This window comes from Equus caballus, chromosome 3, assembly GCF_041296265.1.
Source record: "Equus caballus isolate H_3958 breed thoroughbred chromosome 3, TB-T2T, whole genome shotgun sequence".
In the NCBI taxonomy this organism is placed as follows: domain Eukaryota; kingdom Metazoa; phylum Chordata; class Mammalia; order Perissodactyla; family Equidae; genus Equus; species Equus caballus.
Window position 1 is genome coordinate 56,222,526 of NC_091686.1, and position 20,706 is coordinate 56,243,231.

Sequence of the window (20,706 nt, forward strand, 5' to 3'; positions counted from 1 at the left end):
ACTGAGTACCTCTTTGAAACTTTGATGAATATGTATCCTGGGCATGTTTAATGTATGTTCTTTGTTCTAAAATGATCTAAGACTACGCTGAAAACCACGCTTCTCCAAAACGCTTTCTTCCTTTGAGGAAAAGGCCTTCCCAGGTTATAATCCTCACCTGGCTCAAGTAAAACTTTCCTTCTCGCTCTTAACCATAGAATGGTTACTGGTTATTTTGCCTCAACATAACAAAATTAACCTTTGATAAAACAGTTTTTTAAACTAGATTACTTCGTCTTTCCGTTTTCTTTCATAGTTTATATATTGTTTTTATATAAATATACATTTTATACAAAAATAGCTTGTACTGTAAAAATTGCAAAGCCTTGTGGCTTTATTTGGCTTTATTTATTACACATTTTAGAGTTTATGCAAAAATATGAAAGAAAAATGTGTATTGATTTGATATGATTTCACATCCACTTATTAATGACAAAAATGAGGTTGTTTTTAAGAGTCAAGTTGTTTCGATTGAGCATGAAGTAAGCTGTGTCACCATCTCATCTGTTGTCATCGACAAGCCCTCAGCTGCTCAGCTGCTGAGAGGCGCTGGGGCTTATGCATAAGAACATGTGGAGAGTCAGCTGCAGCAAGAGGACATGCAGACTATAAATACCGAGGGTTTATGAGGACTGTCCAAGAGGGTTTGGTCTGAGCACAGCCACCCTTTGCTCATCTAAATAGCTCTCTGAAGGCCTTCGGGCATTAGCTCCTGCCCCAGTAAAGATGACTTTTTCACCAGCAGTGGTGAAAACGGTGCAGGAGCCCATGAAGGGCATTGTCTTGCTCACCAACACCGGCACCACTGTTCCTAGTAACGTGCCTGGCAAGGAGGGTCATTCACTTTGCCCTGCCAGCTGGGTGTCAGCTCTCAGCTGGCTAAGCCATCTCTCCTGACAGCCAGCTCATACGAAGGTACCTCCCAGCTAAATTTGGACTTTATCGTATTCATCTCCCCTTACCCTGGAACAGTAGTGTGATTAATCTATTATTGGTTTGGAGTATGTTATTTCTTTATTGGCTTATTAAGAAACATTATCCTGGGGCCGGCCCAGTGGCACGGAGGTTAAGTTCACACGTTTCACTTCAATGGCCTAGAGTTTGACGGTTCAGATCCCAGGTGCAGAACTACGTGCCACTCGTCAAGCCATGCTGTGGCAGGCACCCCACATATAAAGTAGAGGAAGACGGGCATGGATGTTAGCTCAAGGCCAATCTTCCTCAAAACAAAGCAAAATGAAAAACCATTATCCTGTATACTATTGGCTTGTGAAATTATTATAATTACCACAGTGAACCTGTGTTAAATAAATTATTGGCAAAAACAATCTCAGTCTCTGAGCATTAATTTGTCCCTCTGAGACAAAACAAAAAATAAGTTTTAGAGGCCAGCCCCGTGGCTGAGTGGTTGAGTTCGTGCACTCTGCTTCGGTGGCCCAGGGTTTCGCTGGTTCGGATCCTGGGCACGGACATGGCACCGCTCATCAAGCCATGCTGAGGTGGTGTCCCACATGCCACAACTAGAAGGACCCACAACTAAAAATACACAACTATGTACCAGGGGGCTTTGGGAGAAAAAGGATAAAATTTTTAAAAATCTAAAAAAAAAAAAAGGGAAAAGAAAAAATAAGGTTTTGGAGTGGTATTTTCCTTTTAGCCATTAATTAAGAAGAAGATAAAGAGTTTGGTTACATATACTTGATACTGAGCAATGGGCTTGCTCTGCCCTCTGTGATCTGAGCCAGTTAATCACAAATTAAGGATTGAGAACGGAAGCTTTAATTCAATTAGCCATCATAATTGGGAAGATGGCAGACTAATGTCTCAACAAAGCCATCTTCAAGGATTACAGAATCTTGAGGCAGTTATAGGGAAAATGGGCAGTGAGGAGGGGGTCCAGGGATGTTGGTCTCTGGGTGTGATTGCTCCAGGCATCACATTCTTCCATTCTTCTGTCAGCTGTGATGGATACCCTGTAGGTGTGTTTCCCGCCTGTGGTCAGCCTGTTCCTGGGGAGAAACTCATAGAACAAAGTTTTAATTCATCAAGCTATAGAGGAGTACATGAGTAAGTGGAGGCCATAAATCAGGAGAGCATGTGAATTATTTCAGAGTATGCACAGAGCAGCAAGTAGTCACACAGAGGAGGGGCTGGGGTCATTTAGCATAACAAGAGGGCCTCATTTATGCTCACTTACATACTGAGCGTGTGGTTGTGAGAGAACTTAAGGTCTAAATGTGCAACAAGCAGTTGGATAAAAAGTATGAAGTTCAGGAGAAAAGTCAGGGCCAGAGCAGTACATCTCTGCTATAGATTGAATATTTGTGTGCCCCACTAATTCAGATGTTGAAACCTATCCCCTAGCATGATGGTATTTGGAGGTGGGGACTTTGGGAGGTGATTAGATCATGAGAGCAAAACTCTCACGAATGGGATTAGTGCCCTTTTAAGAGATCCCTTGTCCTCTTCTGCCACGTGAAGACGCAGCATGGCGATGGCTGCCTATGAACCAGGAAGTGAACTCTTGCCAGATGCCAAATCTTTTGGCACCTTAATCTTAGATTTCCTAGCCCCCAAAACTGAGAAATAAATGTTTCTTGTTTAAGCCAGCCGCTCTATGGCGTTTTTGTTATAGTGACCCTAAAGGACTAAGAGAATTGGAAGCAGGAGTGGGATGCTGCTGTAACAAATACTCAAAGTGTGGAAGAGGCTTTGGAACTGGGTACAGGCTGAAAGAGTTTTGAGGTGCATGCTAGAAAAAGCCTATGCTGCCATGAACAGATCATTAAAGGTGATTCTGGCAATGACTCAGAAAGAAAAGAAGACAGCTACAGAGAAGGCCTCAGTCTTCCTAAGAATTTGTAAGTAATCCTGAACAGAATGTTGGTAGAAACATGGATGCTAAAGGCCTTTCTCATGAGTTCTCAGACAGAAATGAAGAACGTATTATTGGAAAGTGAAGGAAAGGCAATCCTTGCAAAGAACTTGGCTGAATTTTGTTCATGTTCTGGGTTTTTGTGGAAGGTAAAACTTGTAAGCAATGAAATTGGATATTTAGCTGAACCTATTCCTAAGCAAAGTGTTGAAGGAGCAGCCTCGTTCTTCCTGGCTGCTTTTAGTAAAATACTAGAAGAAAGAAATGACTTAAAGATGGAATTGTTCATTGAAAAGGAAGCAGAACACAAAGATTTGGAAAATTCTCAGCCTATCTATGTTGTGAAAAATGAGAAAACATGGCTGGAAGAGAACACTAAGGGTATGCCCAAGTGACTGTCTGATAAGGAGATTAGTATGGATCGACCGTTTCAAAAGAAGCCAGGAGCTACTTTCCAAGAAGAAGAGTCCTGAAGGGCTGCCCCACCATCACAGCAAGGGCCCCAGGACAGAGCAGTTTCAGAAGAGAGGCTTCCTGCGCCTGCACAACCTCAGCATGCACTGCCCAGCACTGCTTCGCTTTACGGGCTCCACTCCCTGCAGTCCAGTGCCACGCTCCTTGGCTAACTCAGGTGTGGCCCTTGTGGGCCTCCATGCAGTAGGGGCCATAGTGACTGCCTCTTCCAAGGGCACAGGTAGCAAAGTTCGGTGGCGTCAGTACAGCACTGTCTCCACCTGCACGCAGAATGCAAGAGCCCAGGGCATGACTGCCCTCACCTGGATTTCAAAGGGCAGTGCCACCACAGAGAGCCACCGTTCGGGCAATGTCCAGCGGAGGCAGGGGGGAAGTCTGCTGACTCCAGACCTACAGAGCAATCTGCACCCCACACCAGTGGGGAGAAATATGGAAGGAGGACTGCAGCTCCAGTGGGCCTGGAAGACAGAGCATCCAGCCAAACAGGCTTATTCTTGAGCCTTAAGGTTTAATGTTCTTTGACCCATTAGGTTTTGGACTTACTTGGGACTTGTCACTCCTTTCTTCATTCCTATTTCTCCCTTTCGGAATGGGAGTGTCTATCCTATGCCTGTCCCACCGTTGTATTTTGGAAGCACCTAGCATGTTGGTTTCACAGACTCACAGCTGGAGAGCAATTTACCTCAGGTTGAATCATACCTTGAGTGTCACCCATATGTGATTTAGATGCCATATAGATAAGACTTAGGATTTTAGATTTCAGAGTTCATGCTGGAATGAGTTAAGACTTTTGGGCGGTTGGGATATAATGAATGTGTTCTGCATGTGAGAAGGACATGAATTCCGGGGGACCAGGAGTGGAATGCTAAAGACTGAATGTTTGTGTCCTCTGAATAGTCATATGTTGCAATCCTAACCCTCAAAGATGATGGTATTAGGAGGTGGGGCCTTTGGGAAGTGATTAGGTCATAAGTGGGGAGCCCTCATAAATGATGTCCTTTAAAAGAGGTCCTAGAGAGCTCCTTCACCCCTTCTGCCATGTGAGGATACAGGAAAAGATGGCCATCTACCAACCAAGAAGCTATGCCTCACCAGACACGGAATCTGCTGGTGCCTTGATCTTAGACTTTCCAGCCTTCAGAACTGTGAGAAATAAATATCTATTGTTTATAAGCCACCCAGTTTACATACGTAGCCCCCCATTATCCATGATTTCATTTTCTACAGTTTCAGTTATCCATGGTCAATCACTGTCCAATAATATTAGATGGAAAATTCCAGAAATAAACAATTCATAAGTTTTAAATTGAATGCCATTCTGAGTAGCATGATGAAATCTCATGCCATCTCACTCCATCCCACCTAGGACGTGAATCATTTCTTCGTCCAGTGTATCCACACTGCATGCACTACCCACCCCTATTCTCTTAGTAGCCAGTTATCAGATCAGCTGTCACAATACTGCAGTGCTTATCTTGAAATCACCTTTACTTTACTTAATAATGGCTCCAAAGTGCAAAAGTAGTAATGCTGGCAATTCAGATATGCCAAAGGGGAGCCATAAAGTGCCTCCTTTAAGTGAAAAGGTGAAAGTTCTTGATTTAAGGAAAGGAAAAATATCATATGCTGAGGTTGCTAAGATCTACAGTAACTTTTATTACGGTATATTGTTATAATTACCCTATTTTATTATTAATGTTGTTAATCTCCTACTGTGCTTAATTTATAAATTAAACTTTATCATAAATGTGTGTGTATAGGAAAAAAACATAGTATAGATAGGGTTCGGTGCTATCCTCAGTTAGGCATCCACTGGGAACATGTCCTCTATGGATAAGGAGGGACTACTGTTTTCTGTCATGGTCACCTGAACAAAGAGCCACTCACAGAGAGGTGGAAATTGAAGTTATGGGCTTAGGCAAAATGTCTTGAGAAGAGTGTTTGACAGATTCTTCAGACTTCTGATTCAATGTCACCTCCTTTGGTCACCCTCGATAAAGAAGGCATCCCTCCCACCTTACCTGTTATTCTCCGTCAAAGCACCTCTTTGACTCTTTTATAGAATTTTTGTAATAGCAAATTTGTAATTATATATTCACACAGGTTATTCATTTTCTACCTTCCCCACTAGGGTGCAAGATTCACAGAGACAGATGGTGAGTGGTTTTATTCAAAATTGTAATAATAATGATAGCAGACTCTCCTAAGTATTTGTGTATATTACTAGATTTGTCCTCACAGCAATCCTAAAAGTTAGATTCTATTCTTATCTGTATTTTATAGGTGAGGAAAATGAGGTACAAAGGGTTTAAGTAAATTGTCCAAGGTCATGAGGCTAGTACCAATGGAGCCAGGATTCAAACCCTGAAAATTTGGCTCCAAAATCAGTGCTCTTAACCTCTGCTCCCATGTCACACTGACCTTCTTAGCCCAGGACCTATCACAATCATTGTCACAAGGGAAGTGTGTAGTAATTTGTCACAAGAATGGAGGATTCAATCATGTTATCCTACTATTTAAAATATATCAATAATCTTGATCACCAACTGGATAAAATCACATTCTAACCTACAACATAGGAAGCCCTTTAAGACTTAGCCTCAGTCCACCTGCTCAGTCTCATCTCCTCTCTCTCCTCCTTAGAATCTTACACAGTTCCCAGAACATTGTGACATACCTTCTTAACCTTGCATACCCTGTGCCATCTGCTATGAATGCTCTTGCTTCTCTTCCTGTACATTAATGTGATGAATTCCTACTTAGGTTTGCCTGTGAAGCAGTCCCTAACCTGCATAGGGAGAGGTAACTGCACCTTTCTTCTAGTCTTCATTGACTTTAGTCTTTATCTCTCATAGTACTTTCCACAGTGTTCAGTATTCATCATTTTGCATATGTGTTTCACCCATTGGACTGTTTGCTTCTTCCAAAGATTAATATTCTACATTTGCCAATTTGCACAGCTACTGGCACATACAGAAACTCAATAAACGCTTTGTGAATTGAATTGAAATGGAGGCAAAAGAAGATTCTGTGAAGGAGTTAAAAATGAAGAAGGAGTCTTTAGAAAGAGAATTATGTGCCTGACACAGAGAAGATGCTCAAAAATATCAGTTGCATTGATTTGAAATAGCCCACACAATATCCAAAAGGAAAGAATTAAAACACTTGGATAAAAAAAGTTTGGCAAATAGTATCAATAGATTCATGGGCAATACAATAAATGAGACTTACTTTCCTTTAAATGCTTCAGAGACAAAGAACAAAGATATTTTTTAAAGAATACCAGTAACTAGAGACTGCATAATGTAATGGGAAGAGAATTGGCCTTTGGCTTCAAAAAGACGTGTTTTTGTAGATGAAATGGAAAGATTCCAAGAAAGACACAAACTAACAAAACTAACTCAAGAAGAACTAGAAAACCTGTGAGTAGATTTATAATAAGTAAAGAGATTGAATTAGCATTCAAAAATTACCTACAAAGTGGAACCCAGACCCATATGGCTTCACTGGTGAATTCTACCAAACATTTAAAGAAGAATTAATATTAATTATTCATAAACTCTTCCAAAAAGAGGAGCAAACTCTTCCTGACATATGCTATAAGGCCAATATTATTCTGATACCAAAACCAGACAAAGACATCAGAAGAAAACTATGGACCAATATCTTTTATGCATAGAGACACAAAAGTCCTCAACAAAATACTGGTAAACAACACTGAGAAATATACAAACAGGATAATGCACCATGGGATATGCACCAAATGGGATACACTCCAGGAATGCAAGTTTGGTTTAATATATGAAAATCCATTAAAGTAATACACCATATCAATAAATAAAAAACAAAACCACACAATCATCACAATAGACATAGAAGAAGCATTTCACAAAATCAAACACCTCTTTATGGTAAAAACATTCAACAAAGTAGGAATAGAAGAGAAGCTCCTCAACCTACTAAAGAGCATCTATGAAAAACGCACAGTTAACATCCTACTTAACGATGAAAGATTGAATATTTTTCCTCTAAGATCAGGAATAAGACATCTTTGTTCTTGCTTTCATCACTCATCACTTCTAGTCACTTCTAATCAACATTGTACTGGAGGTTCTATCCACGACAATTAAGCAAAGCAAAGAAAAAAGGCAACCAGATGGGAAAGAAAATGCAAATAATATGATCTTCTATATAGGAAAATCCTAACAAATCCACTAAACATCTACTAGAATGAATTAAAAAGTTCAGCAAGGTTGCAGGATATAAGGTCAATATACAAAAATCAATTCTATTTCTATATATTCTCAGTAGCAATCTGAAAATGAAATTAAGAAAACAATTCCATTTGTAATAGCATCAAAAGGAATAAAATAATTAGTAATAATTTTAACAAAAGAAGTGTAAGACATACTCTGAAAACTAAAACATTGCTGAAAGAAATGTAAGAAGATCTAAATAAATGGAAGACATTTCATACTCATATATCAGAAGACTTAATATTGTTAAGATAGCAATACTCTCAAATTCATCTACAGATTCAACACAATCCCTATCAAAATTCCAGTTGCCTTTTTGTAGAAATGGACAAGCTAATCCTAAAATTCATATGGAAATACAAGTGACCCAGAATAGCCAAACAATCTTGAAAAATGAGAACAAAGTTGGAGGACTCACTCACACTGCCCAGTTTCAAGACTAACTACAAACCTACAGTAATAAGCACAGTGTGGTACTGGCATCAGAATAGATATTTGAAATACATCAATGAATAGAATGAGAGTCTAAATATAAACCTATACATGTATGGTCAATGATTTTTGACAAGGTTATAAAGATAATTCAATGATAAAAGTATAGTCTTTTCAATGAATGGTGCTGGGACAACTGGACATCCATATGTAAAAGAATGAATTTGAACTCCTACCTTGCATCATATGTAAAATTAATTTAGAACAGATCAACAAGCTAAATGTAAGAGCTACAATGATAGAACTGTTAGAAGAAAACATAGGCATACATCTTTGTGCCTATTTTGGATTAGGCAACTGTTTCTTGGATATGATACCATAAGCAAAAACATCAAAAGAAAAAATAGATAAATGAGACTTCATCAAAATTAAAAACTTTTGTGCATCAAAAGACACTATACACACAGTGAGAAGACAACCTACAGAATGGGAGAATATATTTACAAATCATCTATCTGATAAGGGTTAATATCCAGAATATATGAAGACCTCTGACAGCTCAAGGACTGGCATGATAGTTACAAAGGAAGTGTTTATTTCTGAAAAATGAGATTTGAAAGAATTTTTTTTCTTTGTATTTTTTGGTTGTTTCTTGTGCTTTGTTTTTTAAATAAAAGAATCATATAATTTTCATAAAACAGAGACTAAAAAGAAATATTTACTAACTAGTAGTTATTTTATGGATGATGCAGTCTGTGCTTAAGCACTGTGAAAAATACACAAGTTAACTGTGCATGGTGTCCTCCTGCGCAGTCTAGTTGGAAAGACAAAATTGGTGGTGCTGATGGTAATGGAATTATTATATGGTGATAAATAGATGATAAATAACATAGATACATCATGCACAGAAAGATAAATAGTCGGCCAAATAGATATAGAAATACCTAATGGCACAGCAATAGGTAACCAGAACACCTTTTATTTGCGTCTGAGTTTACCACAGGGCCGGCCCCCTATAAAACATTGTAAAGTCACCCGATGAAAGGTAACATATGATGCGGGGTCGGTGAGCCGAGGAGTCGAAAGAAAGATTTCTTAGACTCTCAAGATCTGGCAGTAGTCCTCTTTTATTTAGAGAATAGTATGGAATAGCATGGGGACAGGACCCATGGGCAGTCAGAGCTTCTGCTGCCGCCGCTTCTGCTGCCCCCGCTGGCATGGGGACAGAGCCCATGGGCAGGCAGAGCTGCTGCTGCTGCCCCCACTGGCATGGGGACAGGACCCATGGGCAGGCAGAGCTGGTGCGTGGGGACAGGACCCACGGGCAGTCAGAGCTCCTGCTGCTGCCCCGAGTTGAGAGTTAGGGCTAAATTTAAGGCATAGGTATATGATTCATCTCTTTACAAGACAAAGGAAAGAACATGAAAAAAAGTTAAAATGGTATCAGTGCAGGTGGGGTCTGGTCATTGGGTGATCCCATGACTTTTAGACAAGAATCAAATCGGATTAAGTAAAGGTCAGAAGCCACCACCCTAAATCAGTTACAGGAGATTGCCAGACAGCAACCAACGTAAGTTCTTGCCTCTGGCATTGATTAAGAGCTTCCAGAGATAAGACCATCCCCCCTTCTTCCTGGCACAGAGAGGGAGGCATCTTCACAGATAGGTTTCCCTTAGAAATGTAAATGTTTCCCAACAAAGGGGCAAACAAATTCCACTCCTTGGAGCCTGAATCTCATCTGTAGTTTTAAAACTAACCAGCCTAAAAATCCTCATCATAAGCCATTTTAAAATTAAGCAGCCTAAAAATCCTCGTCATAAACCATTTTAAAATTAAGCAGCCTAAAAATCCTCATCAACATATATTGAGGCTCAGGCTCTGCTATTTTTCTATTAAAAAACTGTATTTAAAAAAAAAGTGGGTAGTTTTGACTCACTATGTTGACCAGCAAGAAATTCATCCTTTTTGCTGCTTTGAGCTTTTGCTTTATTTGCTTTTACCAAGCACTCTAAACTGCTTCTGGGAGTTGTTGACTCAAATACCAGAGCAATAAAAGCAAGAACCAGGAAGGGCTCCTTTATAACAAGAAACAACAACTCAAAACCGCTCCTTCCGGCTGGCCTCAGTCAGGTCTTCCGCAATTGGCTGGGGCTGCAGCGCGGAGCGACTGCTCGCCAGCTCAGAAATCTGGGAGAGTATTTTAACTGTCGTTCCAAATTGAATTTTTTTCTTTTGTTATGTTAAGGAGATGCAATCACCAACCACCCTGAACCAGACCAAGCCTCACCACAAGAGCAAAGCCTATAAACTTTGCCTTATTTTTTGATGCGGGGTCGGTGAGCCGAGGAGTCGAAAGAAAGATTTCTTAGACTCTTAAGATCTGGCAGTAGTGCTCTTTTATTTAGAGAATAGAATAGCATGGGGACAGGACCCATGGGCAGTCAGAGCTTCTGCTGCACCAAGTTGAGGGTTAGAGCTAAATTTAAGGCATAGGTATGAGAGTTATCTCTTTATGAGACACACACACACAAAAAAAAGAGTTAAAATGGTACCAGTGCCGGTAGGGTCCAGCCATTGGGCGGTCCCACAACTTTTAGAGAAGAATCAAACCGGATTGAATAAATGGCAGAAGTCACTGCTCAAATATTATCCTCAGCTAAAGACAAAGGAGGATTTTGGGGTGGGGGGTCAGTTACATGAGGTTGCCAGACAGTAAACAACTTAAGTTCTTGCCTTCCCCATTAAGAGTTTCCAGAGATAAGGCCATCCCCCCTTCCTCCTGGCACAGAGAGGGAGGCATGGAGATTTCCTTCACAAATGCAACTGTCTCTGATCAAAGGGCAAGCAAATTCCATTCCTAAGAGCCTGCTTCTCATCTGCAGTTTTAAAATTAACCAGCCTAAAATCCTCATCATTTTTAATGCTAAGATCTCTCCAGGAAGAGTTTGTTATCTTATTAAGATAAACTGCAGTGTATGTGGAAACATACTTTCCAACTGAGCCAGCACAAGCAAATAACCACCTCTCCTTTTTGAATACTCATTCCCCATCTGAAATGTCCTTGCTTCCCTTAAAAAAAAAAAAGAAATCTGGGAGGGACAAAGTCCGGGGCAGAGCAAAGCTTCCTAGTTCTGGCGTCACAGCCAGCGTCGTCTTTCATCCGCTGCCTCCGCGTCTCCTGAGCCGGCCTTGGAGGCTTAGTTGCCTCACGTTTTCCTAAATTTGATCGATTCTTCTCCAAGTTGCAAGGATGACTGACAGTGTCTACAGTCCAGACGCTTCTTTGAAACTTGATGGTTGCCCATCACTGGTTAAAGGGAAGCCAGTGTAGGTTTCTGTCTTAAAGGAGCCTGGAGAGAAGGCCAATTGTTCTGCCCCCAGCTGAGGAATGACCGTACATCACGTTTTAGTTTGAGCTAAGCACGGTTTCTGGAGGACAGAGGAAATTTTTCCCTCTCAAGGACAGCCATAATCAAGCCCCAGGAGAAGTCCAATCATGTTAAAGGGAATTCTTTCCCTAAGGAAGAGCAGTGTAATTGGATAACCTTTTTCACTCAACTTATTAAAATTTGTGAGAAAACGTACATTACACTTTAGTAATTGTATCTTTATCCAGTTTAATAAGTCACTGTCTCCGGAATGAAGGATAGAATAGAAAATCACCTTGCCAATAGATGACCTCTGTAATTTTTGCTTTCGTAGCCTATATACGTAAGTATTCAATATATAACTGGTGATTTAAGAAAATCCCAAAGATTGGTTATTGAAAATAAAGACCCAACTCTGATCTTGTGCGCAGTAAGAGGTTAACTGTCTGTCAGTTTCAATTCAGTTTGACAAACAGAAATGGCAAGCAAGAGGATATTGGAGCATATGCGGAAGCCATTTTGTGTAAACCTAATTTGGCCTGACCTTGTCTTTCCAAAAGGGCCTGACCGAGGCCGAGGCCGTTGAGCATGCATTGTATATCTGCTTTAGATATTCACTACGGCAAGAACAAAGGTCCTTGAGATGAAGGTGCAACTTCCCTCCCCCTCCCAACGTTGGCATTTCCTTAAGGATTAAGCATCTTTCCTTAGGCTAGGAACTGAGCTCAGAATAAACTCTCCCAAATTTTCATTTATAGATTGGTTATGGGTTACTATCGTCGACAAGTTCTTGACTGTAATTGAATGAGGGCTTTTTGTGAGAAGCTACAGAGCTTAGAGAGAGACTTTTGTCATGTGGGTGACTAATGACTAATGGTCACCCTTTACTTCAGAGACAGGATGATCACAAGAAATTGAAGTTCACAAATAATCATGCTCACTTCTCCGTCTTACTTAAGCAGCCTTACACTGTTATAGGGGATGAAGGGATAGTGACAGTCCTGAGGAGGCCGAACTCTACCATGGAGTTCTTGAAAACTCTCGATATTATCTGCAACTTTTTCTCATAGCCCCCAAATAAGAGTTTACAATGGTACTAATATTTGTGTAGAGAGTTAGTTTCCAGAGCTTTTGTTTGATTTTCTTTTCTTTCTTTTTTTTTTTTTTTGAGGAAGATCAGCCCTGAACTAACTACTGCCAATCCTCCTCTTTTTGCCATGGAAGACAGGTCTTCAGCTAACATCCGTGCCCATCTTCCTCTACTTTATATGTGGGACGCCTGCCACAGCATGGCTTTTGCCAAGTGGTGCCATGTCCACACCCAGGATCCGAACCGGCAAACCCCGGGCCACCGAGAAGCAGAACATGTGCACTTAACCGCTGCACCACCGGGCTGGCCCCTTTTGTTTGATTTTCAACAAGCCTCCTAGGAAGTAGAGAAAAAAACTATTTTGTGAACAAATAAATCAGCTGGATTGACTTTTTAAGGTCCCCACAGCAAGCAGAAGCATAACTGGAGCTAGAGCAGGGTCAGTGTTTGTCAAACTTTTTTGCCCAATATCTATAGGAAGAAACATGATTAACTGGCATAAGATTCCACTTCTGGGAGAACCGAAACTGTGATTAAGTTCAGTCTCAGTTTGGTGACATGGTGCTTAGCATAAACAACTCCATTTTGAGCCTGTCGTCTTGTTTTTAACAGAAGCCAGCATGAAATTAAGATGCCCCATACATAAAACATTTTATATTATTTATTTATTTTCTAAGGAAGATTAGCCCTGACCTAACATCTGTGCCAATCTTGCTCCACTTTATATGTAGGTCGCCACCACAGCATACCTGACAAGTGATGTATGTCTGTGTCTGGGATCTGAACCCACAAACCTGGGTCACCAGAGCAAGGCATGCCTAACTTAACCACTATGCCACAGGACTGGCTCCCTATAAAACATTTTAAACTCACCCAATGAAAGGTATCTTTAAAAACCACAAATATATAAAATATATAAAAGAATAATAACCAATCTCTGGGATTTTCTTAAATCACCAGTTATATATTGAATACTTACATATATAGGCTACGAAAGCAAAAATTACAGAGGTCATCTATCGGCAAGGTGATTTTCTATTCTATCCTTCATTCCGGAGACAGTGACTTATTAAACTGGATAAAGATACAATTACTAAAGTGTAATGTACGTTTTCTCACAGATTTTAATAAGTTGAGTGAAAAAGGTTATCCAATTACACTGCTCTTCCTTAGGGAAAGAATTCCCTTTAACATGATTGGACTTCTCCTGGGGCTTGATTATGGCTGTCCTTGAGAGGGAAAAATTTCCTCTGTCCTCCAGAAACCGTGCTTAGCTCAAACTAAAACGTGATGTACGGTCATTCCTCAGCTGGGGGCAGAACAATTGGCCTTCTCTCCAGGCTCCTTTAAGACAGAAACCTACACTGGCTTCCCTTTAACCAGTGATGGGCAACCATCAAGTTTCAAAGAAGCGTCTGGACTGCGGACACCGTCAGTCATCCTTGCAACTGAGAGAAGAATCGATCAAATTTAGGAAAACGTGAGGCAACTAAGCCTCCAAGGCCGGCTCAGGAGACGCGGAGGCAGCGGATGAAAGACAGCGCTGGCTGCGACGCCAGAACTAGGAAGCTTTGCTCTGCCCCGGACTTTGTCCCTCCCAGATTTCTGAGCTGGCGAGCAGTGGCTCCGCGCTGCAGCCCCAGCCAATTGCAGACGACCTAACCGAGGCCAGCCGGAAGGTGCGGTTTCGAGTTGTTTGTTGTTATAAAGGAGCCCTTCCTCGTTCTTGCTTTTTATTCCCTCCGGTATTTGAGTCAACATCTCCCAGAGGCAGGTTAGAGTGCTTGGTAAAAAGAAACAAAGCAAAAGCTCAAGCAGCGAAAAGGATGAAATTCTTGCTGGACCAGCTCCTGCTTCTGCCCTTACTGATCTTTTTCACCTTAGAGTCTTTCCTGAAGCTTTTTATTCCCAAGAAGAGGAAATCGGTCGCCGGAGAAATCGTCCTGATTACTGGAGCTGGACATGGACTTGGGAGACTGACTGCCTATGAATTTGCCAAACTTAAATGCAAACTGGTTCTATGGGATATAAATAAGGTAATAGTGCTTACCATGTTTTTTACTTTCTGGTACCTTTAATCTGTGGACACGTCTGCATTTTACAGGCAACAACCCCTTGCAGCATCTCTGTAAATTAGGTAGAAAAAATTACTATTGCCATTTTATAGATGCGGGGAAACTGTGGATTAATTAATGTGTTTATGATCACATGAAAACGGACCTAGAGAGTATAAGATTTCCAGTTACTGCCTATCGCAAATTTGACATTATAAATTTATCCTTACTTTTGCCCTGAAAATAATTTGTAATCTCCCCCGAAACCTGATTTCACTGATTCCTCTAACTTAATCATATGGAAAAAGTAATCGTTTTAGCTAGTATATTAAAAGAGTAAGAGGTTTGTACTTATTAAAAAAAAAAAACCGTACTTGCAGTTCCTGAGATAAATGGGTTTAAAAGATTACACCCAACAGAAAGCAACATTACTCTGCCATAATAATTGCCAAGAGTAAATTTTCAAAATCATCTTTTAGTTAAAAACAATAAAAAAGAAAAAATCTTCAATGTAATGTTGTACTAGAAGGCGTAGCGTTAAGGAAGAGAGGATTTAGAATCTTACGTTTGATTTGGCCGGTGGTAGATGGACAAAGAGGTGTTCTGAGCCACCTGATGGCCTGAAACACCATCTGTACACAGGAGACAACATGCAATGCTGTAAAGAAGAGTTCAGGCTGTGCGACTCTAGATGAAGCTAACCCAGTGAGCAGGGCGATTGAAATAGCAATCAACAAATACTTATTGAGCACCTGCTGCCTAGATATTAAGAACACAGTGGCAAGCAGGAAATAGGGTCCTATTCCCTCAGTCTAGTAGGGAAAATAGACATTAAATAATTCCACATGCAATGTAAGGTACAAACTAGGCCCAGCCTCATCTGCTTGTGGTCACAGTAGTGTCCCGCATGGGTGTGGTCAAACTCGGGGGAGCTCTCCACTTCCTCACGGATAACTATTCAACTTCATGGGAAACTTCCGAGAGCTTTGGTTCCTTTTCTGCAAAATGGATAAAATAACACCACTTACCTTTGAGGACTGGGAGGATTATACCAAATAATGCACGCAAAGCAGTTAGCACAGTGTCTGGCACTTGGTAAATACACGAGTGTTAGTATTATTCCTTCACAAAGTGAAGTTTAAGCCAATGTGTAAGGGTTACTTTACACAGCTAGGTGAATGATTCCCAATGCCCAGTGCTGGTTTGTACAAAGTTTTCTCTACTCTGGAGCAAAGTGCATTTATCCAACAAATATTGAGCACTTACTCTCTGCCAGGCACTGTTCCAAAGCAGAACTGAAGACACGGCGGTGAGGAAAACACGAACCTCGTGAGCTAGGGATGATCAACAAGACATGCTGAATTACATACATAAAATATGTAATTGTTGGCTGGTGATAAGTATCAGGAAGAAATAAAACATGGAAGGGGATAGGGACTCTATGGTGGGGAGGGTGGGGATGGGAGAAGGCCTCGATGAGATGAAGACAGTTGAGTCGAGATCAGAAGAGGCTGAGGCTACAGTGAGCCCTTCGCACAGCTCTGCAGAGAGAGATCAGCCATGCAAAGCCTGGCACAAAGTGAGGGAAGGGAGAGAAGTAAAAGAAAGGTCTAGATCTGTGCTGTCCAGTACAGTAGTTGCTAGTAGCGTAGCCACTTGTGGCTGTTGAGCATTTGAAATGTAGCTCATCTACATTGAGATGTGCTGTGGGTGTAAATACCCATGGGATTTCAAAGACTGATTATGTAAAAAAGAATGTAGAGCATCTTGTTAATAACTTTTGTATGGATTACATGTTGCAATGATAATATTTCATAATAATATTTCAAAATAATATTTTGGATATATTAAGTTAAATCAAATATAATACTAAATTAATTTTTTTTAATGTGGCTACTAGAAACATTAAAATTACGTCTGTGACTTGCATTATATTTCTATGGAACAGCGCTGGTCTAGAGACTTAAGGAACAGAGACTCCAAATCGTAGTGTTCCTGTCGGCCGTGGTTTGTGCTTCAGCTTTTACTGGGGGATCCAGTGGAGGGTTTTGAGCCAGTTTCTACTGAAGAGTTTCCTCCTGCTGCTGGGTGGCGGGGAGACGAGTTAGACCATTGTGATAATCCAGGTGAGAGATGGTGCTGGTTTGTCAGACCAGGGTGGTAGTAGCGGAAGTGGTCAGAAAATGAAGGATAATGTAGTGAGTTTTCATTATGTTAAATTCGTTTAACTTAAATAATCCTTTTATTTTGAGATTATGTCCTTCCTACTTTTTTGTGGGTAAAATATGTATACTTTTAATGAAATTGCAATGATAGTTGTGTTAATTTTTTTTATTAAGATTATGATAGTTTACAACCTTGTGAGATTTCAGTTGTACATTATTGTTAGTCATGTTGTGGGTACACCACTTCACCCTTTGTGCCCTCCCCCCACTCCCCCCTTTTCCCTGGTAACCACCGATCAGTTCTCCTTGTCTATATGTTAACTTCCACCTGTGAGTAGAGTCATATAAAGTTCGTCTTTCTCTGTCTGGCTTATTTCGCTTAACATAATATCCTCAAGGTCCATCCATGTTGATGCGAAAGGGACGATTTTGTCCTTTTTTATAGATGAGTAGTATTCCATTGTGTATATATACCATATCTTCTTTATCCAATCATCAGTTGTTGGGCACTTAGGTTGGTTCCACGTCTTGGCTATTGCAAATAATGCTGCAATGAACATAGGGGTGCATGGGACTCTTGGAATTGCTGATTTCTGGTTCTTAGGATAGATACCCAGTAGTGGGATGGCTGGGTCATAAGGTATTTCTATTTTTAACTTTTTGAGAAATCTCCATACTGTTTTCCATAGTGGCTGCACCAGTTTGCATTCCCACCAACAGTGTATGAGGGTTCCTTTTTCTCCACAACCTCTCCAACATTTGTCACTCTTGGTTTTGGATATTTTTGCCAATCTAATCGGTGTAAGGTGATATCTTAGTGTAGTTTTGATTTGCATTTCCCTAATGATTAGTGATGATGAACATCTTTTCATGTGTCTATTGGCCATCCTTATATCTTCTTTGGAGAAATGTCTGTTCACATCCTCTGCCCATTTTTTGATCGGGTTGTTTGTTTTTTTGTTGTTGAGCTGTGTGAGTTCTTTGTATATTATGGAGATTAACCCTTTGTCGGATAACTAGCTTGTAAATATTTTTTCCCAACTATTGGGCTGTTTTTTTCTTTCAATCCTGTTTTCCCTTGCTTTGAAGAAGCTCTTTAGTCTGATGAAGTCCCATTTGTTTATTCTTTCTATTGTTTCCCTCATCTGAGGAGTTATGGTGTCCGAAAAGATTCTTTTGAAACTGCTGCCAAACAGTGTACTGCCTCTGTTCTCTTCTAGAAGACTTATTGTTTCAGGCCTAATGTTTAGGTCTTTGATCCATTTTGAGTTTATTTTTGTGAATGGTGAAAAAGAATGGTCAATTTTCAATCTTTTACATGTGGCTGTCCAGTTTTCCCAGCACCATTTGTTGAAGAGACTTTCTTTTCTCCATTGTAGGCCCTCAGCTCCTTTGTCGAAGATTAGCTGTCCATAGATGTGTGGTTTTATTTCTGGGCTTTCAATTCTGTTCCATTGATCTGTGCACCTGTTTTTGTACCAGTACCATGCTGTTTTGATTACTGTAGCTTTGTAGTATGTTTTGAAGTCAGGGATTGTGATGCCTCCGGCTTTGTTTTTCTTGCCCAGGATTGGTTTGGCAATTCTCGGTCTTTTGTTGCCCCATATGAATTTTAGGATTCTTTGTTCAATTTCTGTAAACAATGTCATTGGGATTCTGATTGGGATGGCGTTGAATCTGTAGATTGCTTTAGGTAGTATGGACATTTTAACTATGTTTATTCTTCCAATCCATGTGCATGAAATGTCTTTCCATCTCTTTATGTCATCGTCGATTTCTTTCAAGAAAGTCTTGTAGTTTTCATTGTATAAATCTTTCACTTCCTTGGTTAAATTTATCCCAAGGTATTTTATTCTTTTCATTGCCATAGTGAATGGGATTGCGTTCTTGAGTTCTTTTTCTGTTACTTTATTGTTAGTGTATAGAAATGCTACTGATTTATGTATGTTGATTTTATACCCTGCAACTTTACTGTAGCTGTTGATTGTTTCTAATAGTTTTCCTGTGGATTCTTTTGGGTTTTCTATATATAACATCATGTCGTCTGCAAACAGCGAGAGTTTTACTTCTTCATTGCCTATTTGAATTCCTTTTATTTCTTTTTCCTGCCGAATTGCTCTGGCCAACACCTCCAGTACTATGTTGAATAGGAGTGGTGAAAGTGGGCACCCTTGTCTTGTTCCTGTCCTCAGAGGGATGGCTTTCAGTTTTTGTCCGTTGAGTATGATGTTGGCTGTGGGTTTGTCATATATGGCCTTTATGATGTTGAGGTACTTTCCTTCTATACCCATTTTATTGAGGGTTTTTATCATAAACGGATGTTGGATCTTGTCAAATGCTTTCTCTGCATCTATTGAGATGATCATGTGGTTTTTGTTTCTCATTTTGTTAATGTAGTGTATCACATTGATTGACTTGCAGATGTTAAACCATCCCTGTGTCCCTGGCATAAATCCCACTTGATCATGGTGTATAATCTTTTTGATGTATTGCTGTATTCAGTTTGCCAGAATTTTGCATCTATGTTCATCAGTGATATTGGCCTGTAGTTTTCCTTCTTTGTGTTGTCCTTGTCAGGTTTGGGGATCAGAGTGATGTCGGCTTCATAGAATGTGTTAGGGAGTTCTCCATCTTCCTCAATATTCTGGAATAGTTTGAGAAGGATAGGTATTAAATCTTCTTTGAATGTTTGGTAGAATTCTCCAGAGAAGCCGTCTGGTCCTGGACTCTTATTTTGGGGGAGGTTTTTGATTACTGTTCCTGTTTCTTTACTTGTGATTGGTCTATTCAGATTCTCTATTTCTTCCTGATTCAGTTTGGGGTGGTTGTAAGAGTCTAGGAATTTGTCCATTTCTTCTAGGTTGTTCAATTTGTTGGCATATAGTTTTTCATAGTATTCTCTTATGATCCCTTGTATTTCTTTAGTATCCGTTGTGATTTCTCCTCTCTCATTCCTAATTTTATTTATTTGGGATTTCTCTCTTCTTTTCTTGGTGAGTCTGGCTAAGGGTTTGTTGATTTTGTTAATTTTTTCAAAGGAGCATCTCTTTGTTTCATTGATCCTTTCTACTGTCTTTTTTGTTTCAATATCGTTTATTTCTGCTCTAATTTTTATTATTTCCCTCCTTCTACTGACTTTGGGCTTTGTTTGTTCTTCTTTTTCTAATTCTGTTAGGTGTCGTTTGAGGTTGCTTATGTGAGCTTTTTCTTGTTTAGTGAGGTGAGCCTGTATTGCAATGAATTTCCCTCTTAGGGCTACTTTTGCTGCGTCCCAAATGAGTTGGTATGGCGTGTTTTCATTTTCATTTGTCTCCAGATAATATTTGATTTCTTCTTTAATTTCTTCTATAATCTAGTTGCATTAATTTTTAATGTCCTTATTTGGCCAAATAAAAGGTTGGCAGTCCTAGTTCAGTATATACACCCCAGTCTACTTTTCTTGGAATTTTACAGATTTTGAGATTATAAAAGTCCAAGAACCACTAAACCCGACTGGGGAAGTAGAGTGGAGTGGCAATTTCGAGCAGTCCAAGCAGCAGAACCTAGAGGTGTAAAACTCTTGGGCTGATGGAAGTGTGGAGAATGAGTGAGAAAGTGAAGTAGAAGTTAAGATTCTCTTAGGATCCAGCTGGAAGGGCAGGGAGGGGCCAGAACAAATTCTGTTTACCTAGGATACAAAGACAAATTGTCACCAGAGGTAGTTTCTCAGATTAACTCAAGCAGCAAGGAGAGCAGAGTCCAAATATATCCATCTGAGGACGTCAGGGACTGACATCGTCATATTCATCATGAAGTCTACAAAAATGGAACGTGCATTTAGGGAGGGATTGGTGTGGCTTTGGCTTTGTTATTCTACTGGGACTGGTGCTATGAATTATTCATTCTCTTCTATGTAGAAAATCTCATATTTCTTGACCATTCTCACCCCCATGCCTGGTTAGATAAATTTGAGA

The 20,706-nt window shown here is 40.2% G+C and overlaps 1 protein-coding gene and 1 long non-coding RNA gene across 2 annotated transcripts in view; one reads left to right on the forward strand and one right to left on the reverse strand.

Annotated features, from left to right (window-relative positions):
* Positions 1 to 1,795: 1,795 nt before the first annotated feature.
* On the reverse strand, positions 1,796 to 15,770 carry LOC138923620 (uncharacterized). The gene is made up of 3 exons (XR_011437498.1): positions 15,154 to 15,770; positions 14,585 to 14,660; positions 1,796 to 2,048 (listed from the first exon to the last, which is right to left on the reverse strand). It is a non-coding gene; the product is annotated as an uncharacterized lncRNA (long non-coding RNA).
* Positions 13,756 to 20,706, forward strand: part of HSD17B11 (hydroxysteroid 17-beta dehydrogenase 11) — a 39,270-nt gene continuing 32,319 nt past the window's right edge. Inside the window, exon 1 of the mRNA XM_001495980.5 lies at positions 13,756 to 14,570. Within this exon, the coding sequence (XP_001496030.1) occupies positions 14,361 to 14,570 (210 nt within the window). The 5' untranslated portion in view covers positions 13,756 to 14,360. The remainder of the gene's footprint in view (positions 14,571 to 20,706) is intronic.